Source organism: Felis catus, chromosome B3 (assembly GCF_018350175.1).
Source record: "Felis catus isolate Fca126 chromosome B3, F.catus_Fca126_mat1.0, whole genome shotgun sequence".
Classification (NCBI taxonomy): Eukaryota; Metazoa; Chordata; class Mammalia; order Carnivora; family Felidae; genus Felis; species Felis catus.
Window position 1 is genome coordinate 9904659 of NC_058373.1, and position 23183 is coordinate 9927841.

General features: G+C 45.4%; 1 protein-coding gene across 11 annotated transcripts in view; it reads right to left on the bottom strand.

The window, feature by feature from the left end:
• The window catches only part of AKAP13 (A-kinase anchoring protein 13), a 334406-nt gene that overhangs the window by 222606 nt on the left and 88617 nt on the right, over nt 1-23183 (bottom strand). For all 11 annotated transcript variants that reach the window (XM_045058848.1, XM_045058850.1, XM_045058847.1 and 8 more), the window contains one exon: nt 21731-21774. In XM_045058848.1, the coding sequence (XP_044914783.1) occupies nt 21731-21774 (44 nt within the window). The remainder of the gene's footprint in view (nt 1-21730; nt 21775-23183) is intronic.

Genomic DNA, 23183 nt, shown 5'->3' on the forward strand with positions numbered 1-23183 from the left:
CCATATACACGGAGACTCTGGCTGATTTCAAGGCTAGAAAATATTTAACAATTTTATTGGACATTTAAACTTAATTTTTATTTCAACCAGGCTAACCTTTTGCCAGATGAAGAAAGAGGTCAGTGAAATCCCTATAACCTGCTTTCTTCGTTCTTAATCACACGTGTGTATTCCAGCCAGAAGCATCCCCTTCCCAATGCAAACACAAAACTATTATTTTAAGTACTACTACTAATAATAATCAAAACCCATATGTCTTCCAGCCTCATAATTTTGCAACACTAAGATTATACACAAATTCTTAAAGGTTTCCTTCCAAGCACCGCCTTTTTGGTCCATTAAACCAAAACCAGCAGGTGGCGCTCAATAACCCTGCTGAGTTCCCTTACACAGGAGTTTGTTACAGACTCTTCTCCCCAATGGGGAAGAATCTTGAAACTTCAGCTGGAAAAGAAATCAAATTACAAAAAAAGCCTGAAAATCCCTGAATATATATATAGTGTCCTTAATGGCAAGGGTTCCTTAAAACAAAGAGAGTTTTTGAAAACTCGGAGTATATGAGCTTTTCGTTTCAGTGCTCAACACTGCCTCTCAGACCATTCTCGTTAGGCCAAACTAAATTGGTCAGAGGGTGTTGGCTGGTGGCTTACAAAACACACACACACACACACACACCCCTCTCCCTCCCACAAATGTTTCACAACTCTCTGGAACAGCTACAATAATCACACCAACACTTAAAGAGACAGTCTCCTCTTTGCTGATGAAAAGATATTTGGATAAAATGAAGAGACCGTAAGGATTTTTATTAATTCTTGATGGGAATCTATTGAAAGAACTGAACGGAGAGGATTAGATAAGTCAGTCTCTCTGGCTCCCTATTTCTCCCTCGCTCCCCCAGAGCAGGCTGAAGTGGGGAGGGGCATCCTGTCAACTTCAATCTACCAGCTCGACTTCTGTCCTCACACTCACACACTCACACCAGAACACACCAAGGTGTGTACGCCTCAAGTCTTTCCACTTGGCCACGGGGCTCCCTTTACCTGCCTAGCCTCCTGTCACCTGACGACGACAGTAAGATGATTGCAGTAAAGCATGAAACAAGAAAGACAGTGGCTTTCTTTCCCGGGTGGATACCTGGTCTCCTTCCTCAGGTGAAAGGCTTCCTCACCTGACCTAACACAGCACGCCTTACCCACTGCATGCAGATCGAGACTTCCTCCAACTCCCTGAGCCTGCCCCGTGTGGACAATGGGCATGTGCGTGGGCAATGCCTAGGGAGGGGAATGCAGGCGGTCAAGTTCAACCACACCTGGCCACGTCTCATTCCTAACCCAGCATACAACAAACCACAAAGACCACTGGAGAGATTCAAAGTTGGCAAGTGGGACACTATCTACTACATCAAGACTGAGAAGGGAAGCTTCTGGTACAGAATGGGAGGCACTGCTTTGGGAGGTAAGACCACAGGCTTTGCAATCCCAGGACAAGGAAGACCTGCTTCACTTGTTACTAGCTTTGTGATGCATGTAGGGACTACCTCAGACCCTTTGTGGAAACTGCTAGATTGTAAACTCCACGAGGGTGAGACTGTGTCTACTATATTCACATATCTGCATGAAACAACAGTAACAACTCTTTCCTCAAGTGCTGACCGTATGCCAGTGTTGTGTTCATGTCTTACGTGAGCAGGTTACCATTTAACACCCTCAACAACTACATAAAGTAAGTGCTGGTATCTGAAGAAGGTATGCTAAGCATCTAGCATACAGCAGGCACAAAATAAATGTTCCCATTCATTCCCGATAAAAACACCCCCACACTTCAGAATCTCCATGTCTTTACTTTTCTTTACAACCACTGCTGGTTGAAAGATTCTTCTTCAAAGAAAGCCAAATACAGTAATAGATTTTACTATGGGTGAAGAATTTTAACTAGATGGCAAAATTGGCTTTATAAAAAGCCCTCTGAGAAAAAGCAGTAATAAGGGAATATAGAAAGAGTAAAACATTTGATTAGTTTTAAAGGTAAATTATAAAGATTTCTTAAAGCTGGTTAAGCTTTTTTTTTTTATTTTTTAATGTGGTTTTTTTTTTTTTTTTTTTTGAGAGAGACAGAGAGAGAGGCAGAGAGACAGAGACAGAGCACAAGTGGGGGAGGCACAGAGAGACAGAGAGACACAGGATCCGAAACAGTCTCCGGGCTCTGAGCTGTCAAGCACAGAGCCCGAAGGAGGGCTCAAACTCACGAACTGCGAGACCATGACCTCAGCTGAAGTCAGATGCTTAACTGACTGAACTGCCCAGGCGCCCCAAAGCTGGTTAAGCTTTCTAACTGATAAGTCTACTGTATTTAAAAGCCATAAAGATAATAAGAAAAAAAACGCCATCATTTCAGATGATTGTAACATTTTTCTTGTCCAGCACTGCTGGGTAAGATTCACATAAACATCTAATTTTTCTAAAAAGTTTTCCTTTAAAAAAAATTTTTTTAATGCTTATTTTTGAGAGAGAGACAGAGCATGAGTGCGGGAGGAGCAGAGAGAGAGGGAGACACAGAATCCGAAGCAGGCCCCAGGCTCCAAGCTGTCAGCACAGAGCCCAATGCAGGGCTCGAACCCACGAACCACGAAATCATGAGCTGAGCCGAAGTCGGACGCTTAACCGACTGAGCCACCGAGGCGCCCCTAAAAAGGTTTTCCTTTTAAAGTGTCAAAATTTTAAAAAGGAACAAATAACGTTTATGAAAATCTACCGAAGGTGCCTTACCCATTTCCCAGCCTTCTTAGATACGGACAAGGAAGGGCGGAAATGTCGTCTGAGTATCTACATGTGCTAAGAGCTTTACACATGGGGACAATATTTAACTGGTAGAGTGAACGATATATGTGAAGCACATCTCAAAGTAGCTGGTACTTAGCAAAAGGATTCGAGAAGTGCCAGGTACGCACTCGTCACGATGAGCACTGGGTGACGCATGGACGAAACTGTGAGTGAGAATCACTATACTGTATACCTGCAACTAATGTAACACTGTATGTTAACTACAGTGGAATGTAAATTTTTTAAAGTGCCATGTTAAACATCATATTCAATCCCCACAAAACCCTGCTGAATTTCACAGATGAAGGAGCCAAGGCTCTCCCAGCTGGTTAGTACTGGAGCAGGAATTTAAACCCACATCCTCTTGACTCCAAAAAGAATCACTTCTCTCTCTGAGGGCGCTCAAAGTGTCGTCCCAGGACCAGTAAGCACCACCCAGAAACTGACAGAAATGCAAGGGTTCAGCCCTGCCCCAACCTGGCCCATCAGAAGCTCTGGGGCCGCGGCCCCATCTGTGTGTTCATGAAGCCGCGGCTGATTCCCATGCACACGCAAGTGTTAGAACCAGGAGGCCCCTGCACTACACTCACCCAGAGCAATTATCACAGGTCTCCTGTCTGCCCCTAAATGGTTCCCCTTCTTCCCAACTAATTCCACTTTTCAGTGTCTCATTCTTTCTTCCACAATCCATCAACACCCTAATTTTACAAGCCCTGGGCAACAGCGCACTTCCCGCACCAGGCAGGAGAACAGCAGACACGGCAGCAATGTAATGACACAGGGAGCCCAGGCTCCTGAAGCGAGAAAGGCCTGGTAGAAACTCCGGCTCGATCACTGGCTAGCCGCATGACCTCAGCAAGTGAATGAAGTTCTCCAGCCCTGCTGCCTCCTCTCTAAAACACAGAAAACGATACTAATGGGGTTGTCAGGGTGAGGAAAGGAGAAAACGGATGCAGGAGATAGAGCACAGTGACTAAGTACTAAAAGGTGTTCAATAAACGGAGGCTCTTAACGATTACCACTTTAACACGACGTGCATTTCTGCCACCCTCTGCTGCGTACACAACCACCACAACCCCAAATCGACAGGAAGCCTGGGGCCAGCAGCCCAGCGTACCTCTTCTTAAAACCCCTATTTTTGCCTCACAGTCAAAACAGTCAAGAAGACCTACTTCTAATTCTGAGACTTAGTCAGACATGAACAACATACAACCATGCCCGCAGATGTGCCAACATTAAAATAACCAATTTCACGGAGATCTGGAAAATGGGAGATTTGTGGAGGAAAGATATTCACCAAGAGCAATACCCATAGTAGTAGCTTAACAGCATGCCGCCTGGAACCCCAGAACTACACAAGCCCGGATGAACTAGGCAGTGTTGGCAAAACCTAATCAACTTGACTCAAGAGTAGAATGCTCCAGAATGCAGGAGGTGACCAAGAAGGAATTCACAGTCACATGGGTAGGTCAAGATCACCCCTGGCCTCTAACTAGGTCAAGAAGATGAGAGGAATGGTAGAAAATAAGCCCACAATCAGATTGCTGGCTCTCATGGACCAAAAAAGGAATGTACCAATGCCTTAGGAGTAAGATAAAACTCACATTTCCTTCTGTGGACATAACAAAGAGAGACAGCTGAGAATTCCACCACGGCTGCCAGATGCTCGGTGTATCAACCCGGGGTCAGCAGATAATCCGAACACAGAGCTCTGTGAGGGGCTCCAAGGATGCACGACGCCAACCGCTCTTTGCAAGTTTAAAAAGGAGTAAACAAGCAAACAAACAAACAAACCCCTCCCCCACCAGAGTACAGATGGCATTCTCTGTACTCAAGGATAAAGACCCTGAGTTACAATCTCCACATCAAAGAAATCTGAATCTGTGGAGGAGAAAGGTGTAGTCCTGAGAAAAAGGAATAAAGAGGCGTATCATCGGTCCGCTAATCAATCAAAAAATTAGCATCCCTTCCAGGAGAATGGAGTTTCTACATCCCTGTTGATACAAATACATTCCTACTGTTCTATTTGGTTGGAGCTATTTATGGATTTCTGAGCTACAGATGCAGGGGGCTGGCTTTGTAAATCCACCTAACAGTCTCGTCTCAGATGGCAGAGCAAATTCCAAAGACAGCAATGAAAATCTTTAGTCTTATAATGAATAGACTAGACCTTTAAAATATCAATCTTGCTGCCTCAGTTCCCCATCTGTAAAATAATTCTCCTAATTCACAGGTCTGTCAGGCCAACAGAATGAGATCAGGAGAGAAAGAGGCAAACAAGAGAGTTCCAATAATAGCCCATACACAGCATGCAAGTATCAAACCATGTGGGCCGAAATTCAATTTTTCACCAACTGTCAGTACCAAGTTCCCATCTCCGGGGTCAAAGTCAAAGTAAAGTGCTGGTCACAAAGCCGCCTGGTGGCGGCTGGTCCAGGTCACTGGTCCAGGTCACAAAGCCGCCTGTGTGGTTTTACCTTCTGGCTAATGATCTGCAGTGGCCTTCCTACTGAGGTCGTGAATCTGACCCCCAGAAATCTCATCTTTGGCTAGTAAGACATTTATAACCATCCACGCAGAGGGCAAAGTTCTCTCCCAAACAGATTCAATTCTATGTAACCAAATGCTCGGAGAACTTGTAACGTGCAAGGTGCCATGACAGAAGCTAAAGTTAAAACGAGAGCATAAAAACAATTTAAGTGCAGTCTCTGCCCGCAAGGTGCACACAGCGAAGGAGAAAGGGCCGTTTAAACAAAAGCACATCCGCTTCAAGTGTTTGAGGGGTCTTTTAGAACGTGTGGACAGAGGAGCAGGGGGCACAGGCAGGAGTGGCAGATACTCAGGAGGGTGAGAGTTCAGGGAGGGCTCCATAGAGACAAGCCAAAGGGAATGAATCCTGAAAGACAAACCCTTTCCCTCGTGTGCGTCAGGAGTGACCGGGAGGGTCTGCTGGGCTGCAAAGAGGAGAGATGCAAAAACTTGTTTCCGCATGGCTGGAGGCCAGCACGGAATGGAAGTGGTTTACCTGAAGCATCACCGACCGGCCTGGGCTCCACAGCTGGGGGGTTTTCAACTCCCAAAGGCTGACTTCAAAACAGTTTTTATTTATGCTGCCCAAAATTCAGGTGCGGAAGCCTGTCCACACCTCATTCCCAAACCCAGGCACTCTGACCAGTTCCGTTTGCATCCTGACCTGCTCTGCTAACTACCTACAAGAGATCTGGCCTTGATTACTCACAACCACACAAGGAAGAACTCCTGGGAAACCCAAATGATGTAAAAATATTGTGACACACAATGTGCAGCATTAACTCCCTTAACTGAAAATCACTACTACCTCTGCTAAAAGGTAACCAGCCCTGTGTTCAATATTACACACCTTGGTATTTTTTTGAGTCAACAATCTAGCAATAATTTACTCAGGAATCTACCATAGATCCACCCTCTGAAATAACAGCCTACTTAATGCGTGTCATTTCCCATGTGCCTTCAGAGTCAATCTCGGATGATGGGTTAACGGTCAGCCATGAGGAAAGCCCTCAACCTACCCAAACTTCCCCAATTCATAAGAAAGGGGCTTTTTAAACTATGCTGTTGGTTCACTTGGCTCATGCTTAAACACAGGGATGCATCAGAATAATCTGAAGGGCTTATTAAAAAAATGGCTTGTTGGGCCCCATCATCACACATCCAGATGTAGCGGGTCTGGGGTAGGGCCTGAAAACCTGCATTTCTAACAAAAATCCCTAGCGATGCTTATGTTCCTGGCTGGCGACCACACTCTGGAAAAGCAATGCTCTACAACAATCCAGCTGGAAGTCAGTCCGGGTCACCCCACAAACCAATTACTGCTGTCAATAAACAATTTGTAGGGAGTTTGGATCTTGCATTGGACAAAAAGATGGCAAGTGGGATTCAGCGCTAAAGACAACCTGTACATGCAGAATGTGATAGAAGCACCAGGCTTCGAGCACGGGGGTCTGGAGAAGGTAGCACCGCTGTGAGGAACTGAGAGTGAAGCCATCCTGACCTGTACATCTCAGATAAAGGAGCGAGAGTTTTGAGTCTGAATCCCTGCTTCCCCTCTTACTAGCCTTGTTCCTTCATCTAGAACGCGGGTCTCCCGAGGGTGAGGAGACCATGTAGTGACCATAATGGAAGGCGCTCAGTAGCTCCGCCTTCCCTTTCTATGCATACCAGGGAGAGAGCTGTCAACACGGGAGTATTTACAGAAGACACAAGAGAAAGTGCACCACATAACGTTTATTTGCTTTCGCCAATATAAAGATGGGTCTCCTCTGAAACGACCTATATTTAGGGGCACCTGGGTGGCTCAGTCAGTTAAGCGTCCGACTTCGGTTTAAGTCATGATCTCGCGGCTTGTGGGTTCAAGCCCCTCATCGGGCTCTGTGCTGACAGCTTGGGGCCTGGAGCCTGCTTCGGATTCTGTGTCTCCCTCTGCCTCTGCCCCTCCCCTCCCTTCTTGCGCTCTGCCTCTCTCTCTCTTAAAAAAAAAAAAATAATAATTAAAAAAAATTTCTTTTTATGGGGTGTCTGGCTGGCTCAGTCGGTAAAGCATCGGACTTCAGCTCAGGTCATGACCTCGTGGTTTGTGGGTTCAAGCCCCACATCAGGCTCTGTGCTGACAGCTCGGGGCCTGGATCTTGCTTCGGATTCTGTGTCTCCCTCTGACTTTGCCCTTCCCCTCCTCCCTCCCTCTCTCTCTCTCTCTCAAAAGAGGAAGTAAATAAACTTTAAAAAAAAATTTTTTTAATAAAGAAATAAAACTACCCATATGTAAAGCTTCTGTCACCTGTGAAATGTGCTTGTATCTCCTCGTTTTATCCTCACTCCCCCCCCCCCCCCCCCGTGGAAGGTGGAAGGACACTGACTGGATGTGTTCTCCCTCAGGCCTCCAAGGCAGCTCCCGCTGAACGGGCCTCGCTCACCAGGCGGCACCATTTTCCCTCGCCGCTCATATTAACACCCTCCGCGGTCCCAACGTCTGGGGGCTCCTCTGAGCTGTCAGCCACTCATCCAGACCACACCGCTCCTCCTCCCTCAGAAGAGCCTAACCCCTGTCGCGTTCCGTCGCGGTGCGGTGAGGGGACGGCCTGCTCACGTGAGGCCCCTCACGGCCTTCCACCCCCGCCTCCCGCCTCCCTCCTCCCTCCTGATCTCCTCATGTGGTGCTACCTGCATCCGCTACTGTCTGCCTGGCCCGACGCTCTCCAGTGCTCTCCACCCCGTTACCTGTCACACAAATTCCCAGACCCGCTACACGGGTGCTGGCCGGCAGAATTTTCTGCGGTGACGGCCATGTGTGACGACTGAGCGCTCTGCAGCGGAGGAACTAATTTTTCATTTTATTTCATTTAGATTAACGTAAATAGCGCAGGCAGCTGGGGACTACTGTAATGAAGAGAGCGGCTCTCCAGAAAATCATCTCCAGGTATTCTCCCACGTGAACTGTCCTCCCCAGTCGACTCAGGGGCCTCGCCACCCCTGACCACCCCAAGTCCACGTGTTCCTTCGAACACTGTCTTTCCTTCTCTCACTGCTCTTCCCTCTCCCCGCAGCCTGCCTAGCCAGGCTCAGAGAGCCCACATCTTTCCCGAAGGCTTCGCGACTGTTCTGCCAACGCTCGTTCCTCACTCTGCTGTGAGCCCTCGCTGCCGCCGTCACTCACCCAACACCTGAACAGGTACTGTTTGTGCTGTCACGCTCACGCAGTTGAGCCCCTGTGGAAGAAGCTATCCCTCTAAGACCAGACCCTCCATTCATTTACCAGGTGACTCACAAATACCTGTGGAGTGAATTACAAGCATAGAGCCTTACGCTTTGGTCTTCCTTGGACAGCGAGACCTTTCTTCGCTAGAACCGCATCGAGATCGCTACTCCAAACCCTCCTCCCGACAGTTATTCGGATGCTTGGGGAGCACCCAGGGATTGTCCAGGCATCCTGCAGACAGGCCCTGAAAAGTCGTGACCAATGTACATACCTCCATCCACTCTGAAACTGCCAAGGGAAAATAAGGAAACGTAAGATCTATTAAGTTCCAAGCCAGTTTCTGGAGACTGCTGAAAACATCCACCAAAAGGAAACTGAAGTCCTTGCTCTGCAAAACCATCGACAGCCTGATCGAGGAACACTTGACTTCCTTATTTCTTCTGGCGCTAGTGACAAAGTGTTGTTATTTCACTACAGTCCTCAGATCTGGCTGGGAAAGGCCACCAGTCTACAAAATGTTGGAGCAGACCCATCAGACATGTATTGTTAAGGCAGAAGCAGGTAATTCATTTAAGAGATCAGAAGGCTGATAAGACTCTCTTTGTGGGAGCAAAATGGAACGTAACCACCAAGCAGGAGGCAAAGCCAGGTTATTTCACCTCCTATTGTGAAAACACCCTTCCCAGGAAGAACTGATAAAATGTGGCCATAACCACATAGGTCCTCCTCCCCTACAATGAGCCACCGAGACCACCACGCTGGGGCAACCTAAATTCTGTGGCCCGTCAAAGTTTTGATTATTTATGCGAACTGCACCTATTCGAGAATAAATTGTTGGAAGTGATGAAAATTTTAACACCTCTCCTTTCTGAGCACATCCTCTCCCAGTGCACTCCCATCTTCTGGAACGGTCTGGGCTCCGAGAGCTGCTCTGATTAGCACGCACAGAGCACACTGATCACGGTACAGAGTCCGAGTCTTCACCAAGGCTGGAAACCCAAATCCAGAGTCAACAAGAATCCAACGTGGTGGCAGGAAACCACCCTGATAAGATATTCTCAAGATCTAAATGTGAGTCAAATGGATACGTCCTTTGGATTTCCCCTGGCTAAATGGGCTTTGGAGGCATCACAGGATTTGAACTCTTGATCCACCACAGTGGTACATCCTTACACTGGTCAGCCACCCCTCCGATCCTCACTTCTCTGGCTCTGAAGTGGAAGGAGTAATCAAATCCTACACGTGTCTTGTGAGGAACAACATCATTCTAAGAAACGGTCCCTATCCTAACAGAAATAGTTATAATCATAATACAGTGTTTTGTTTTGTACTTTTTCTCTTTCTACATTTGAGAGAGAGAGCTTGCATGTGAACTGGAGAGAAGGGCAGAGGGAGAGAGGGGGAGAGAGGGGGAGAGAGGGGGAGAGAGGGGGAGAGAGGGGGAGAGAGGGGGAGAGAGGGGGGAGAGAGGGGGAGAGAGGGGGAGAGAGGGGGAGAGGGGGGGAGAGGGGGGGAGAGGGGGGAGAGAGGCGGAGGGGGGAGAGAGGGGGAGAGAGGCGGAGAGAGGCGGAGAGAGGCGGAGAGAGGGGGAGAGAGGGGGAGAGAGGGGGAGAGAGGGGGAGAGAGGGGGAGAGAGGGGGAGAGAGGCAGGGGGAGAGAGGCAGGGGGAGAGAGGGGGAGAGAGGGGGAGAGAGGCAGGGGGAGAGAGGCAGGGGGAGAGAGGCAGAGGGAGAGAGGCAGAGGGAGAGAGGCAGAGGGAGAGAGGCAGAGGGAGAGAGGCAGAGGGAGAGAGGCAGAGGGAGAGAGGCAGAGGGAGAGAGGGGGAGAGAAGGGGAGAGAGGGGGAGAGAGGGGGAGAGAGGCAAAGAGAGGGAGAAAGGCAGAGGGAGAGAAGGGGAGAGAGGCAGAGGGGGGAGAGAGGCAGAGGGGGGAGGGAGGCGGAGAGGGGGAGGGAGGCAGAGAGGGGGAGGGAGGCGGAGAGGGGGAGAGAAGGAGAGGGGGAGAGAGGCAGAGAGGAGAGGGGGGAGAGAGGAACACAGGGGGAAAGAGGCAGAAAGGGGGAAAGAGGCAGAAAGGGGGAGAGAGGCAGAGAGGGGGAGAGAATCTGAAGCAGGCTCCATGGTCAGCGTGGAGCCTGACATGGGGCTCGATCCCATGACCCTGGGATCGTGACCTGAGCCGAACTCAAGAATCAGACACTCAACAGACTAAGCCACACAGGCACCCCTGTTCTGTATATTTTAAACAAAGAGCGGCATCTAGTGGCAAAGATTTTCTTTTCTACGAGGTTCCTCTATTGTCAGGATGCTTCCAGCCCCCTCCCGGAAGCAGTAATATGCAACAACATTCGGTACTAAAGAAAAAGGAGAAAGCAGGAAGGACATAATAAACCAGATCTGCTGGGGTTCTGGAAATTCGTTTTGTAAGTAGAATGGCTCTTCCCCTTGAAAATCTAACAAATGTGGATCTTATCCCAAACACACGGCAGGTGATGAGAATTATCCCACAGACAACCTTAGAGCCTGCGCTGAAGCGTAGTTTACATCTCACATCCGAGTATCTCTCTGGTTGTAAAAAAAAGTATTTCATTCGTAGGGGGGAAATGCCTTCTGACTTTCCAGAGGGAGACCAAGACAGGTGTTCAAGAACACAGCGAGTGAGCTTATAGTTGGAGAACCTGATAAATGCACCCCTAACTTTCCCTCTTTATGAGTTCTTATGGTCGTTTTAGTTAGCAAATCATCACCCGTATAAACCTTCTCAGTCAGTATTAGCCACAGCCACCTGTTCTGGGGCATCACTAACCCTGAAGTGTCCACTGCCCACTGGGACACTTTGGAAACTGCAAAGAAAATGATTCTAATACAGACAAGCATCACGGAGCTGCAGAAGGTGTGCTTTACAAGACAAATGCCTTCCTGCCCCAGGGCCACGGGCCTCCTCTCACCGGTCTGGGGCTAACAAGTTACTCATCCTCTTGAGGAAGCTCCAAGTATAAAGGTAAGGACCCCATCAAGTAATTCATTGGATGGTTATCACTGACTTTCCTATATTAAAAGGTAAAACACTCATTTTATTTTGACACTTTTTCTACGTAAGAGGGATTTCAAGTCATAACTACAGTCTATTCTCCAATGTGTCCACAGCCCATAAAGGCATTCTAAGCCTTACCTTCCTACCCCCTAAAAGGAACTCAATGCTATCATTTCAAATATTCCTCTCTTCTTCTAGTCTTCCCATTGCTACCTTTTTTTTCTCTACTAAAGCCCACTTAGGCTAAATCTTGTACTTTGACTTCTCCATTCAAGTACTCTGAGTCTTAAGTTCAAACCAACTAATGACCTGACCTGCCTTCAGCACACGGGCGAGCCTGATTACTGACAGTTTCTGCTACCTGATCAGATCCATCACAAACCCCATGAAACTTTAGGTAAGTCCCTCAATCTCTCTGTAGCTCAGTTTCTTCACCCTTCCAGAAGACTGGGCTCATCACCCCAAAAATACAAGGATTCCTATGACTCATCACACTGTTTCCAGTCCTGACCTCCCTCACAGAGTCCGTCCCCTCATGCCAAGCTGACTGTGGGACACTCACTTGGGTTCCTCATCACTAATTTTCTTCCAGAAAAGTACGGTGATGAGAAAGAGGAAGCGATTTTCTCCGGCACATAAAGTATAGATTAATCCAGTTCTCCTTATTCTCCACATTTGACCCTCATTGTCTCCCTGTACCCGACAGAGCTTCAGGCCTGGCCTCATCAGGTCTTTTCCAGAACGAGCCTGGGGCCTCAGATAAGAGGCATCCAAAGAGCTTTCCTCCTCCTCCCTTGGAAATTTTAAAATCCTGCTTCCTTTTCAGCTGTTAGTCTGGGGGAGGGTTTGTTTACCGTTGCTAATGTCCAGTTGCTTGGTTGCTAGGGTAGTGCTCAGTGTGAGGGAGTGGTGGTAGGGCCTATTCTGTTTGCTTTATAAATACCAACGTTGGCTGCATGTGCATGGCTTTTTCTTTTATCATCTGACGGCATCCCTCACCCCCTACCCCTTCTGGGAAAGGCCTACGCTTTTATCTTGACAGTGAGAAGGGCTCTGGAGCTAAAGGGTACATGTACTACGTCGGTTAAAAAAAAAAAAAATCGGCAGTCACACGGTTTGCTGTATGTAGTCTGCTGTAAACAAGGGCTCAGACAAGAAGCCCCCCAAGGATGCGAGCAGAATTCAGGACTCAGGCATTATCTCCAGAGTTCTTTCTCAAGGTGCTAAATGACTAGCTAGGTAACTTATCTCAAAGAACACATCTCTAGAGTAACACCCTATCAGACATTCTACGTCTACAAATACTTCGTAGGGACGCTGCAGAGTTCCTTCCAGTTGTAAGGCAAGTTACACGTGTACAACAAAGACATCACTAGTACATTTATTTCCTCGTGGGCAATACCTCCAGTCACAAAAATGGCATCACTGAACTATTCACGGCCCACACAGGGTAAACTAACAGTGAAACTTGGGAAACAAATGAGCAACTTTAAGAAAGACAGCTGTTTTATCAAAACGAAGCAAATTTTACTGAAATTTTAGTAGTCTCAGCTGAATTGTATTTCATTCACTAGCTCAACCAATGTTCACCACCGAGTGTCTACTCTGTTCCATGTGAAATGCGCTCGGTCCAGCTTAGGTGAGAACTACATTTATTTAAAAACCCCGTGTGTATCCACAAGGGCAGAGACGATCCTCTGTTCGAACCTCAGGCAATCAATTACCACCGTGAACTCTCCCCTCGTCCACCTACATTCAAGGGCACACCTTGCAGAGAACAGTGCCCTTTTTAGGAAAATCCAATATGCAAAACATATTAGGGGGGGAAGCAAACAATTACACTGTCTTCTTTAAATGCTTCATTCCTTTAGAACAGATAAATTAAACACCACCCGAATCAAGGGATTGAAGTTAACATCTCCAATAACCAAACAAGAGTATGTCATGTGTCCTCCTAACATGGTGTGCCAAGAAGGGCATCTTTTTCGTAGTAGTCCAGCCCAAATCAGGAGAAAACATCATATAAACCCCAACTGCCACAAAACAATTGACCAAAATGTCAGTATCGTGAAAGACAGAGAGGCAGAGGGCCTCCTCCTGATTAAGAGACTAAAGAGACATAAATACAATGTGTAATCCTGGATTAAATCCTGAACTGGGAAGGGGAGGAGAGGGGAGGGAGGGGACAGGAGGAGGATGCTATAAAGGACATTATTGGGATAACTGGAGACATTTGGATATGAACTTACATTACATAAGAGTATTACATCAGTGTTACAATTCCTGTTTTTGTTAATTGTACTGTGGTTATGAAAGAGAATGTCCTAGTTCTTAGGAAATATATGCTGAAATATTTAGGGGGAATAGGGTAGCATGTCTGCAACTTTCAGACAATTCAAAAAATATGTAATAGAATGATAAGCAAATGGAACTAAACGTTTATTAGTAAGGGATGAATAGAGACAAAGTATTCTTATAACCTTTCTGTAAATCTAAACTTAAATAAAAGATTTAAAAAATATTTTTTTTAAACACATGAAATGGAAGATTAAATCTGGGTTACTTATAAGAAAAAAGGCCTTGACTTGTACATATTAAGTGTTGTGACATTTGTGTCTTCTGGAACAACTGTGTAAGACAGCTTGGTCTACAAAAAGAAGAAAATGGGTTTGAGAACCACAATTTCTGGGTGAAGCCCTACCTTTTGCATCCGCTAAATGAGCCATCTTGAGTTTCTGCTTCCTTAGTGTGACAGGGTCACAATGTAGCTTCCTCTACCCTCACAAGGTTGCTGTGAGAAGCAAATGCCATAACATATGCAAATGTGCTTTGTAAACTAGAAGGACTCTGCTAACAGAGCTCTTGTTTCTAAAGTATTCCGGGAAACCACGAAGAGAAAGGTATCTTCCGGGAAACCACGAAGAGAAAGGTATCATACCTCCTTTACTTAGGTTCTCAAATGGACTGACAGTAACAAATAATTTGGAAATATGTTGCTTTTTCTCTCCCAAGAAGCAATTCAGCCATAAAAGAATATGAAAAACAAGCACATTTTTTATTACACTCTCCTCTGATAAGTGAAAGCCAAATCTGCTTAAAAAAAGAAAAAAAAAAGTTCAACTCAAGAATATCCAATTTACATGGAAAACATGGATCTTAAATGAGTACAACGTGTTCAAACTGTTTCCAAGATACTGTGTTTAAACTGCCCAAGAAGCCAGCCTGCCCAGGGCCGGCACCTCCCCATCAGGATGAGTCCCGAATCCCTGAGAGGTCTGGCTTGACCCCAAGCCACGGAAAGTGCTACAGCCTTCAGAGCACGCCCGGAGATGGGTGCTGAGCTGGGACGGGAAGCAGGTGTGGAGAAAGGAGGGCCCGGGGACATGGCCTGTGTGCGTGAAATCCCCCACCAGGATTTTCCCTCCTCTCCTCCCCCAGAAGGAAAGATTGTGCCCACGCCTCCTTTGTTCTGAGCCGCGGCCACTGTCCTTTCTGTTCCTCCAACTGATCGAGCCGGCCTTCACTTCAGAGCCCTACACCTGTTCCCCCGGCCCGAACGCTGTGCCAACATCTCTGCATGGCTGGCTCTTCCGGTCAGTCGGGTCTCAGCTCATAGTGGCACATCCCTCACAGGCCTTCCCTGACCACGCAAACTAAAACAGCCCCTTGTCGGGCACTGGCACACCTCCTTGTTGTGTTTATTTTTGTAAAGCTTTCCTCCTGACGTTTCTTCCTGTTTACGACTCGTAAGCTCCCTGAGAGCAGGGACTTTGGTGTTTTGTTCACGGCTGAATCTGCAGCAGCCAGAACAGAGCCTGGAACAGCGCAGGCACCCGAATGAAAGAGTGAATTTCCGGTTCCATGCCCACACGGCTGGTGGTCAACAAAACGCCCTTCAACATGTCCAGAGGACAAGCTCAGGGCCCCTTTCTTCCCCGCATCTGGCAAAGGCATCAGCTGTCACTCATGTTCTAATTCTCAACCAACCACCATGGTCTCTCACTCGCCACATAATTTGGTCCTGCTGCTTCTTTGAAAATACGTCTTGCATTTGACAAGGTCTCTGTTTCACCCCCACCAAACCTTCTAGGCCCTCATCAGCTAGAAGGATATTCCTCAACCTGCCAAAGTCTGTACCTCTTCAATCCTTAGAAATTCCTCTGGCAACAACCGACGCCCTTGTGGAGGCCGAGTGGCGCGAGTGGAATCGCGTGGCTGACGGACCAGAAAACCCAGACGTGGTCACATCAAACACCTGGTCTCCCGAGTTTCAGGTCGCTGTCTTCACATTCCACTGTGCCCATTTCAACAAAAATAAGTCTGTGAGCAGCTTCCTGCAGGCACACCTGGGTGGCTCAGTCCGTTAAGCATCCAACTTTGGATTTCAGTGCAGGTCAAGATCTCACAGGTCGTGGGATCGAGCCCCGCATCGAGCTCTGAGATGCTTGCTTGGGATTCTCTGTCTCCCTCTCCCCCACTTGTGTGTGTGTTCTCTCTCAAAACAACTAAAGACCCATTAAATAAATAAATATATATATATATGTGCGCGCGCGCGCGCACACACACACACACACACACACACACACACACACACACATCGTTCATGGGTCCAAGCCCCACTTGGAGCTGACAGCTCAGAGCCTGGAGCCTGCTTTGGATTCTGTGTCTCCTTCTCTCTCTGTTCCTCCCCCGCTCGCACTCTCTGTGTCTCTCTTAAAAATAAATAAAAGATTTTTAATTTTTTAAAAAAATGTTTAAAAAAAATAAACAGCTTCATGCAAACATTCACCAGCCCTGCCACCTGGACAGGCTGTGAACTTTCTTACATTTGTAACTACTACAACTCATTCTGGACACATCTTTATGCAAAGAGTGATAAAAATATTTATTTGGAATCCAGCTAATTTTGCTTCATTTATGGATAAAAGTGCTTCTCAGGATCCAGTGTTTTTTTTCTTATTTATGAGCAGTTTTCTCTCTTCTGCTGATGATACATACCCCTGGCAGATCCCAAATGTAAACTCAAAGAAAAACTTCAACATACTCGTTCTGTTCTTTTGTTTCTCTCCTTCTCTAGGTACAGAGAACTGACCTCCAAAGGACGGTCACGTAACAGTTCCTTCTCTTTAACAGAATGGCCGAGATCCCCATAACCTGACTCAGTTCACGGAAAACCAACTATACACTGTCACTCTCCTTTTAAAAAACGGGTAACAAACTGCCCCAAGGTATTCTTGCTAACAGACATACTTGAAATGTGAAGTTTAAAATATTCTTCGGGAGGATCTGCCCAACTAAGCACATAATCATATACAAAGGACTTGCTTTATGAAGAATATTCCCCAGAACTGATTTCTAAAGAGCCTTGCTTTCCCAACAGAACGCAGCTTTAAGCTTAGCAAGCTTTACAGTGGTTTCTATTACTAAGCCCCAAAATACAGATTTAAATCACAATTTTACCACTGATTAGCTGCACCACCTCATCAGCTCATCTTCAGAACTCATGTCCTGACTCTACAACAGTGAGGCTGAAGCACATACAGTACCTGCAATCCTTAGTAATTCTAAAGTTCTTGGATTCCTTAGTAATTCTAAAGTTCTTAGATTCCATGATGGCAAAGATCAGAAAACTTCTAACCGATCTCTTTTTTTATCAGTTTATTTATTTTTTGAGAGAGAGAGCACGCGCATGCCCACGAGGGAGGGGCAGAGAGAGAGAGGGAGAGAGAATCCCAAGCAGGCTCTGCACTGTGAGCACAGAGCCCCACGTGGAGCTCGATCTCACAAGCCACGAGATCATGACCTGAGCCGAAACCAAGAGCCACCTGGGCACCCCCTAACTGATCTCGTTGTAGCTACTCTCTCCCTGAATTATCCTTCACTCTACCGCCAATTAATTTTTCCAAACTACCACTGGGTTCATTTCCTATTGCTGTTAAAACAAATAACCTCAAACTCTGAGGCTTACAACAACACAGATTTATTATCTTACAGGTCTGGAGCTCAGAAGGCTGAAACAACTTTCATTGGGCTAAAATAAAGATGTCACGGGGCTGTGTTCACTGAGCAAGCTCCGAGAAAAAACCGTTCCCTTGCTTTTTCCAATTTCCATTGGCTGCCCTCCCTGGCTCATGGCCCTTTCCTCCTCCTTCAAACCCAGCAGTGTGCCATCTGCAAATCTCTCCGACTCATGATTCTCCTCTCTCACTTATAAGGACCCTTGTGTTTACACTGGGCTCCAGATAATTCAGGATAATTCTCCAGATAATTCAGGAGAAGCTCGCATCTCAGGGATCCTGAACTTATCAAACCTGTGAAGTCTCTTTTGCCATGTAAGATAAACATTCACAGATTCTGAAGATTAAGTCATGGACACGTGAGGGAACCGTTCTTCTGCCTACCACAACTACTGAGTAACGTCAGCCACCTAACCAAAAATCTGCAGTGACTGAAACCAGACAAGGACACCAGGAGAAAACTAGAGACTGTATCTTTTACGTACAAGACACAAAATTCCTCAACAAAACATGAGCAGATCAAATCCAGCAACAAAGGAGAAGGATTATATACCACAACAAAATGAGACTTCTCCCAGGAATGCAAAGTTGGCTTAACATTCAAAACCAATCAATCTAATACACTACACTAATGAAATGAAAGAACAAAAACCCCACATGATCATCTCACAGACACAGAAAAACACATTCGACAAAATCCAATGCTTTCTCATGACAAAATAATCACACTAGGAACCGAAGGGAACTCTGTCAACTTGATAAAGGCACCTATGAAAAGCCCACAACTAAGAACATCATACCTGATCAATGCTGAAGGTCAGAATACTTTCCCGTTCTTTAAGATCAGAAACAAAACCAGGATGTCTGCTCTCACAAGTTCCACTCAACACTGTACTTACTGCAAATTCCTACTCAGGGCAATCAGGCAAGAAAACCAGAAGGCATTCAGATTAGAAAGCAAAAACTAATCTGTATTTTCAGACGACATCATCTGCATGCAGAAAAATCTCAGGGATCCACTAAAAAGCTATTAACCAATAAACAAGCTCAGAGAGGCTGCAGGTTGTAAGGTCAATACACAAATATCAACTGTATTTCTATATACTAGCAGTGAACAATCTGAAAATGAAATGAGAAAACAGTATCATTTATAACAGCATCAAAAAGAATTAAAATACTTACAACCACATTTCACAAAGGTACAAAGTTTGTACACTGAAAACAATAAATCGTTGTTAAAAGAAATTAAAGATGACCTAAAATAGAAGAGAATTAACAGTCCAGAAATAATTCCTTACATTTATGATTGATTTTTAACAAGCGTGCCCAAGAAAATCCGAGGTGGAAAGAAGACTTTTCAACAAATGGTGCTGGGACAGCCAGATGTCCACATGTCATAAAATGAAATTTGGAGGCTTCCTTACAGCATACCAAAAAAATGTACTCTGGAGCCATACACTTAAATGCAAGGACTTAAACTGTAAAATCCCTGGAGGAAAGCACAGGAGTCCATTTTTTGTGACCCTGAGTTACATAAAGCCTTCTTAGATATGATAACAAAAGCACAAGTGGTAAAGGAAATGATAGGTAGGTTGGACATCATCAGAATTAAGAAGTTTTGTGCTTCAAAGGGTACCATCAACAAAATGAAATGATAACCTTACAATGGGAGAAAGTTTTTGCAAATCATATATCTGATATGGGATCCAGAATATATAAAGAACTCTTAAAACTCAATAATAATTTAAAAAAAAAATTGTTTAAATAAGCCAGGAATCTGAATAGGCATTTCTTCAAAGATACATAAATGTCCAACAGCACCTGACAAGATGCTCACAATCATTAGCCATTAGGGAAATGCAAATCAAAATCACAATGAGTTTCCATTTCACCCCCACCAGGATGACAACAATCCAAAGTCAGATTAACAGCAAGTGTTTCAAGAACGTGGAGGCACCAAGACTCTCAACATCGATGGTGAGATCTGAAAATGTGCAGGTACCGTGGAAACCGTGTGGCAATTCCTCAAAATGTTAAACAGAGAGTTACCATGTAAGCAAGCAATTGTACTTTTTTTTTTTTAAGGTTTTATTTTTAAGTAACCTCTACATCCAACTTGGAACTTGAACTCACAACCCTGAGATCAAGTCACACGCTCCACCGACTAAGCCAGCCATGTGCCCCAACAAGCAAATATACTCTTAAGTACACACCCGACAAAAATGAAAACATAAGCCTACCGAAAACTGCTGCTGACAGCATCATTATTTATAATACTCAAAAAGTGGAAACAAGCCAAATGCCCATCAACCAATGAATGGATAAATTCGATGTGGGATACCCATACAACAGAGTATAATTCATCAATAGAAAGGAACAAAGTACTGACACTTGCTCTAACGTGTACCTTAAATACATTCTGCTACATGGAGGAAGCCAGTCACAAAAGACCACATGTTGTAGGATTCCATTTACATGACATTTCTGGAATAATAAGTAAATCCATAAAGACAGAAAGCAGATAAGGTGTTGCCAGGGGCTGGAAAGGCAGGGAATGGTGAGTAACTACTAATAGGCATGGTGTTTCTTTCTGGGCTGATGAAAATATTCTTAAGGTAGATGGCAGTTACGATTACACAACTGTGAATATACTAAAAACCACCGAATCGTATACTTTAAATGTGTGAGTTTTATGGGGTGTGAATTATATCTCAATAAAAGCTGTTTTTAAAAGTCCAAGTACTCAGTTCATGTGCAAACCCACTGTTGAACATAATAAATTTTCAAGAAGTCTGGAAAGAAAATAAATACATAAAATATCTTCTAAGAAATGCATATATTTTTATTTGTTACATTTAACAGAAAAAGCATCTATGCAGAAGAGTGATCCCAGGAATGTTCTATCCTAGAAAGGTATAGGACTATTAGTAACACAGCATGATTTAAAATAAACAAATCATAAAACGAACAGCAGATTTCAAATAAACACCATCGAAGGCTCCTGAGTGGTCTCCACGTCTTTGCCTTCATGACTGATCTTCAGTCACCTTTTTAGACTCGCCTCCCTACCCCTCACACAAGTTCAGCTGGGCTAGGCTTTCCCCTGCTCACCTCCCACCACTCACTGAATGCCCTGCTCACCCCTCTACCACCTATCTGCCTTAGATCTTGAATGAATTCTGAGGACTTTTCACCCAACCAAATGCTTCTTCGTCTTTAAGGATGTGTCCCATCAAAGAAATTTTCCTCACTCTTTCCAGACTATACCAACCTATCCACCAACCTCTGACAGCTTGAACTGTCCATACCTCTAAAGGGACTCCTCACCACCCCCATTCAGCTAATGCACTCTCACAATAATTTAAAAAAAAAAGAGGGGCGCCTGGGTGGCTCAGTTGGTTGGGCTTCCGACTTCGGCTCAGGCCATGATCTCACGGTCTGTGAGTTTGAGCCCCACGACAGGCTCTGTGCTGACAGCTCGGAGCCTGGAACCTGCTTCAGATTCTGTCTCCCTCTCTCTCTGCCCCTCCCCTGCTCATGCTCTGTCTCTCTCTGTCTCAAAAATAAATAAAAACATTAAAAAAAAAAAAGAGAGAGAGACAGAGACAGAGAGAGAGAGAGTCACCTATACTTTACCTTTCCAGCCTTGATTCATTGATTTATCCATGTCATCTGCCAGCTCCCTCACTTTGGGAAGAGAGCAGATCAGCTTTCACCCAGAGCCCTAATGTAAACGGCACGCTTGCCAATGACAGAGCGCCACCTAGGTGCAACGCAGGGTAACTCTCCATGGCCGTAGGAAGACCTCCACACCACTTTTACAGAAATGTGCTGACCGGGAAAGTAAGAGCCCCCGTATCGTTCCGCAGGGCAATGCAGTTGTGTGATAAGTGCATCTTGCGCCTGACCAGTTTACCTCACATCTTACAGGTATTATCTGCCAGCTCAGTGCCATTCATGCAAGTCATTTAGTGTTCACCAAATCAAATTCACTTTCTGAAGTACACTACTTGGATAGATGGCTACAAATTCCAGGGATCATCACATGACAGCAGTTTTGAGTTTTCTTATAACAAGTAGAAACCATGGATGAGTGCAAAATGACAAGAAATCTCGCGATCTACTCACATATAACGGAGCTTGCTGTGGATTAAGTTTCATGACCCAGGACACTGAAACAGAAAAGGGAAAAATAAATGAGAATAGAATTAAAAGTTACAATCAGCAGTATAAAAGCCACAAATGCTAGGTGTCGAGTATGGCTCTATGACCACAATCAAAAGTCTGAGATGATGGGATGCCCAGCTTTCCTTAGAGGTGTGGGAAGGTCAGAAGGTCAAGGACCGCAAAACGTCTTGTAGCCCAGAGTCAATCTCTTTAACTGGGGAGAAAGACTTTGATTGAAAATCAAAGACAAAAGGCTTCACTGTCCTGGGAGAATTTTCAACAACCAACAGGATATTGAATGCAGTTACCAAAGCAAAAACAGCGTATGGTCAGTTACACTTTTACATAATCCCCCAAATTTCACAAAGTGTCGCTTGGCCAGAGTCTCTTCCAGTCAGTCACCAGGGAACATGGGGGGAGAGACAGCAGAGGTCCAGAGAGCTCTCCTCCTCTCCGCCCTTGGAGAAAGGAGGAGAGGCTGGCCTCCACAAACTACAAGTTCTTACCCTCCTCAAAATTAACAGCCAGAGTCCCTGATGTTATCTTCACTAAATGAATTCACACAAAAATCTTAGGAAGAATTTTGAAGAAGACTTCCAGGCTGGTTAACACATTTCCCAAATATCAAGAAAAGCATACTCTTGAAAGTTTAACTTGGTGATTTGACCAGGAGTTCACGCTAAAATATCATAGTCCAGAATCACGGACTTCAGGACAGCAGGCCCTTTGCCAAACACCCTGAATTTGAGTATAAACTGATCCTGTCCTCACAGAAGTCAGAGAGGCCGACCCAAGGGACTTTATTATAATTCGATCTAAGGAAGTTTCTTACTCTTAGCAGTTTAAATGAATTAAATTAAGGGGCATGTACTAACTAACCAGTGATGTAAACAACTGTATAGAAATGTCATTCACATGTGCAAAAATATAGGTGAAATCACATTCTTTGTGTTCTACCAGATTACAAAAACCTCACTAACAGTGAACTGAAACCCAAACAGCATAAACGACGGCAGGTTATCAATGACTAAATGTTTGGAAGAAAGAGCAATGAATGCCCTAGCCACCACGCATAACTTACATAACAGATTCCTCTTAATATTAAAATCCTCACAGATCTACCAGTTTGGCCAGGCTGTGTATGCCCAAGATGAAGGCTCACCCAAAAAGCAGTTAACACATACTTAGGGGAAAAAAAACAAAAACCAAAACTGTAATCAGGCTCCTAAACCCAATCATCTCCAAACCACTTGCAAGCCATAGGCTTTTCAGCATGTTCTGAAGACAGCCCAGGGGCTCCGCCACAATGACCGCCTTCACATCCATCCCTGTTCTTTCTCTGGTCCGCTCCCCAGGCTGTAAGACACCTGGCTCAAGGCACTCTTCCCTTCCTGTCTTCATTTAATAATTTTGT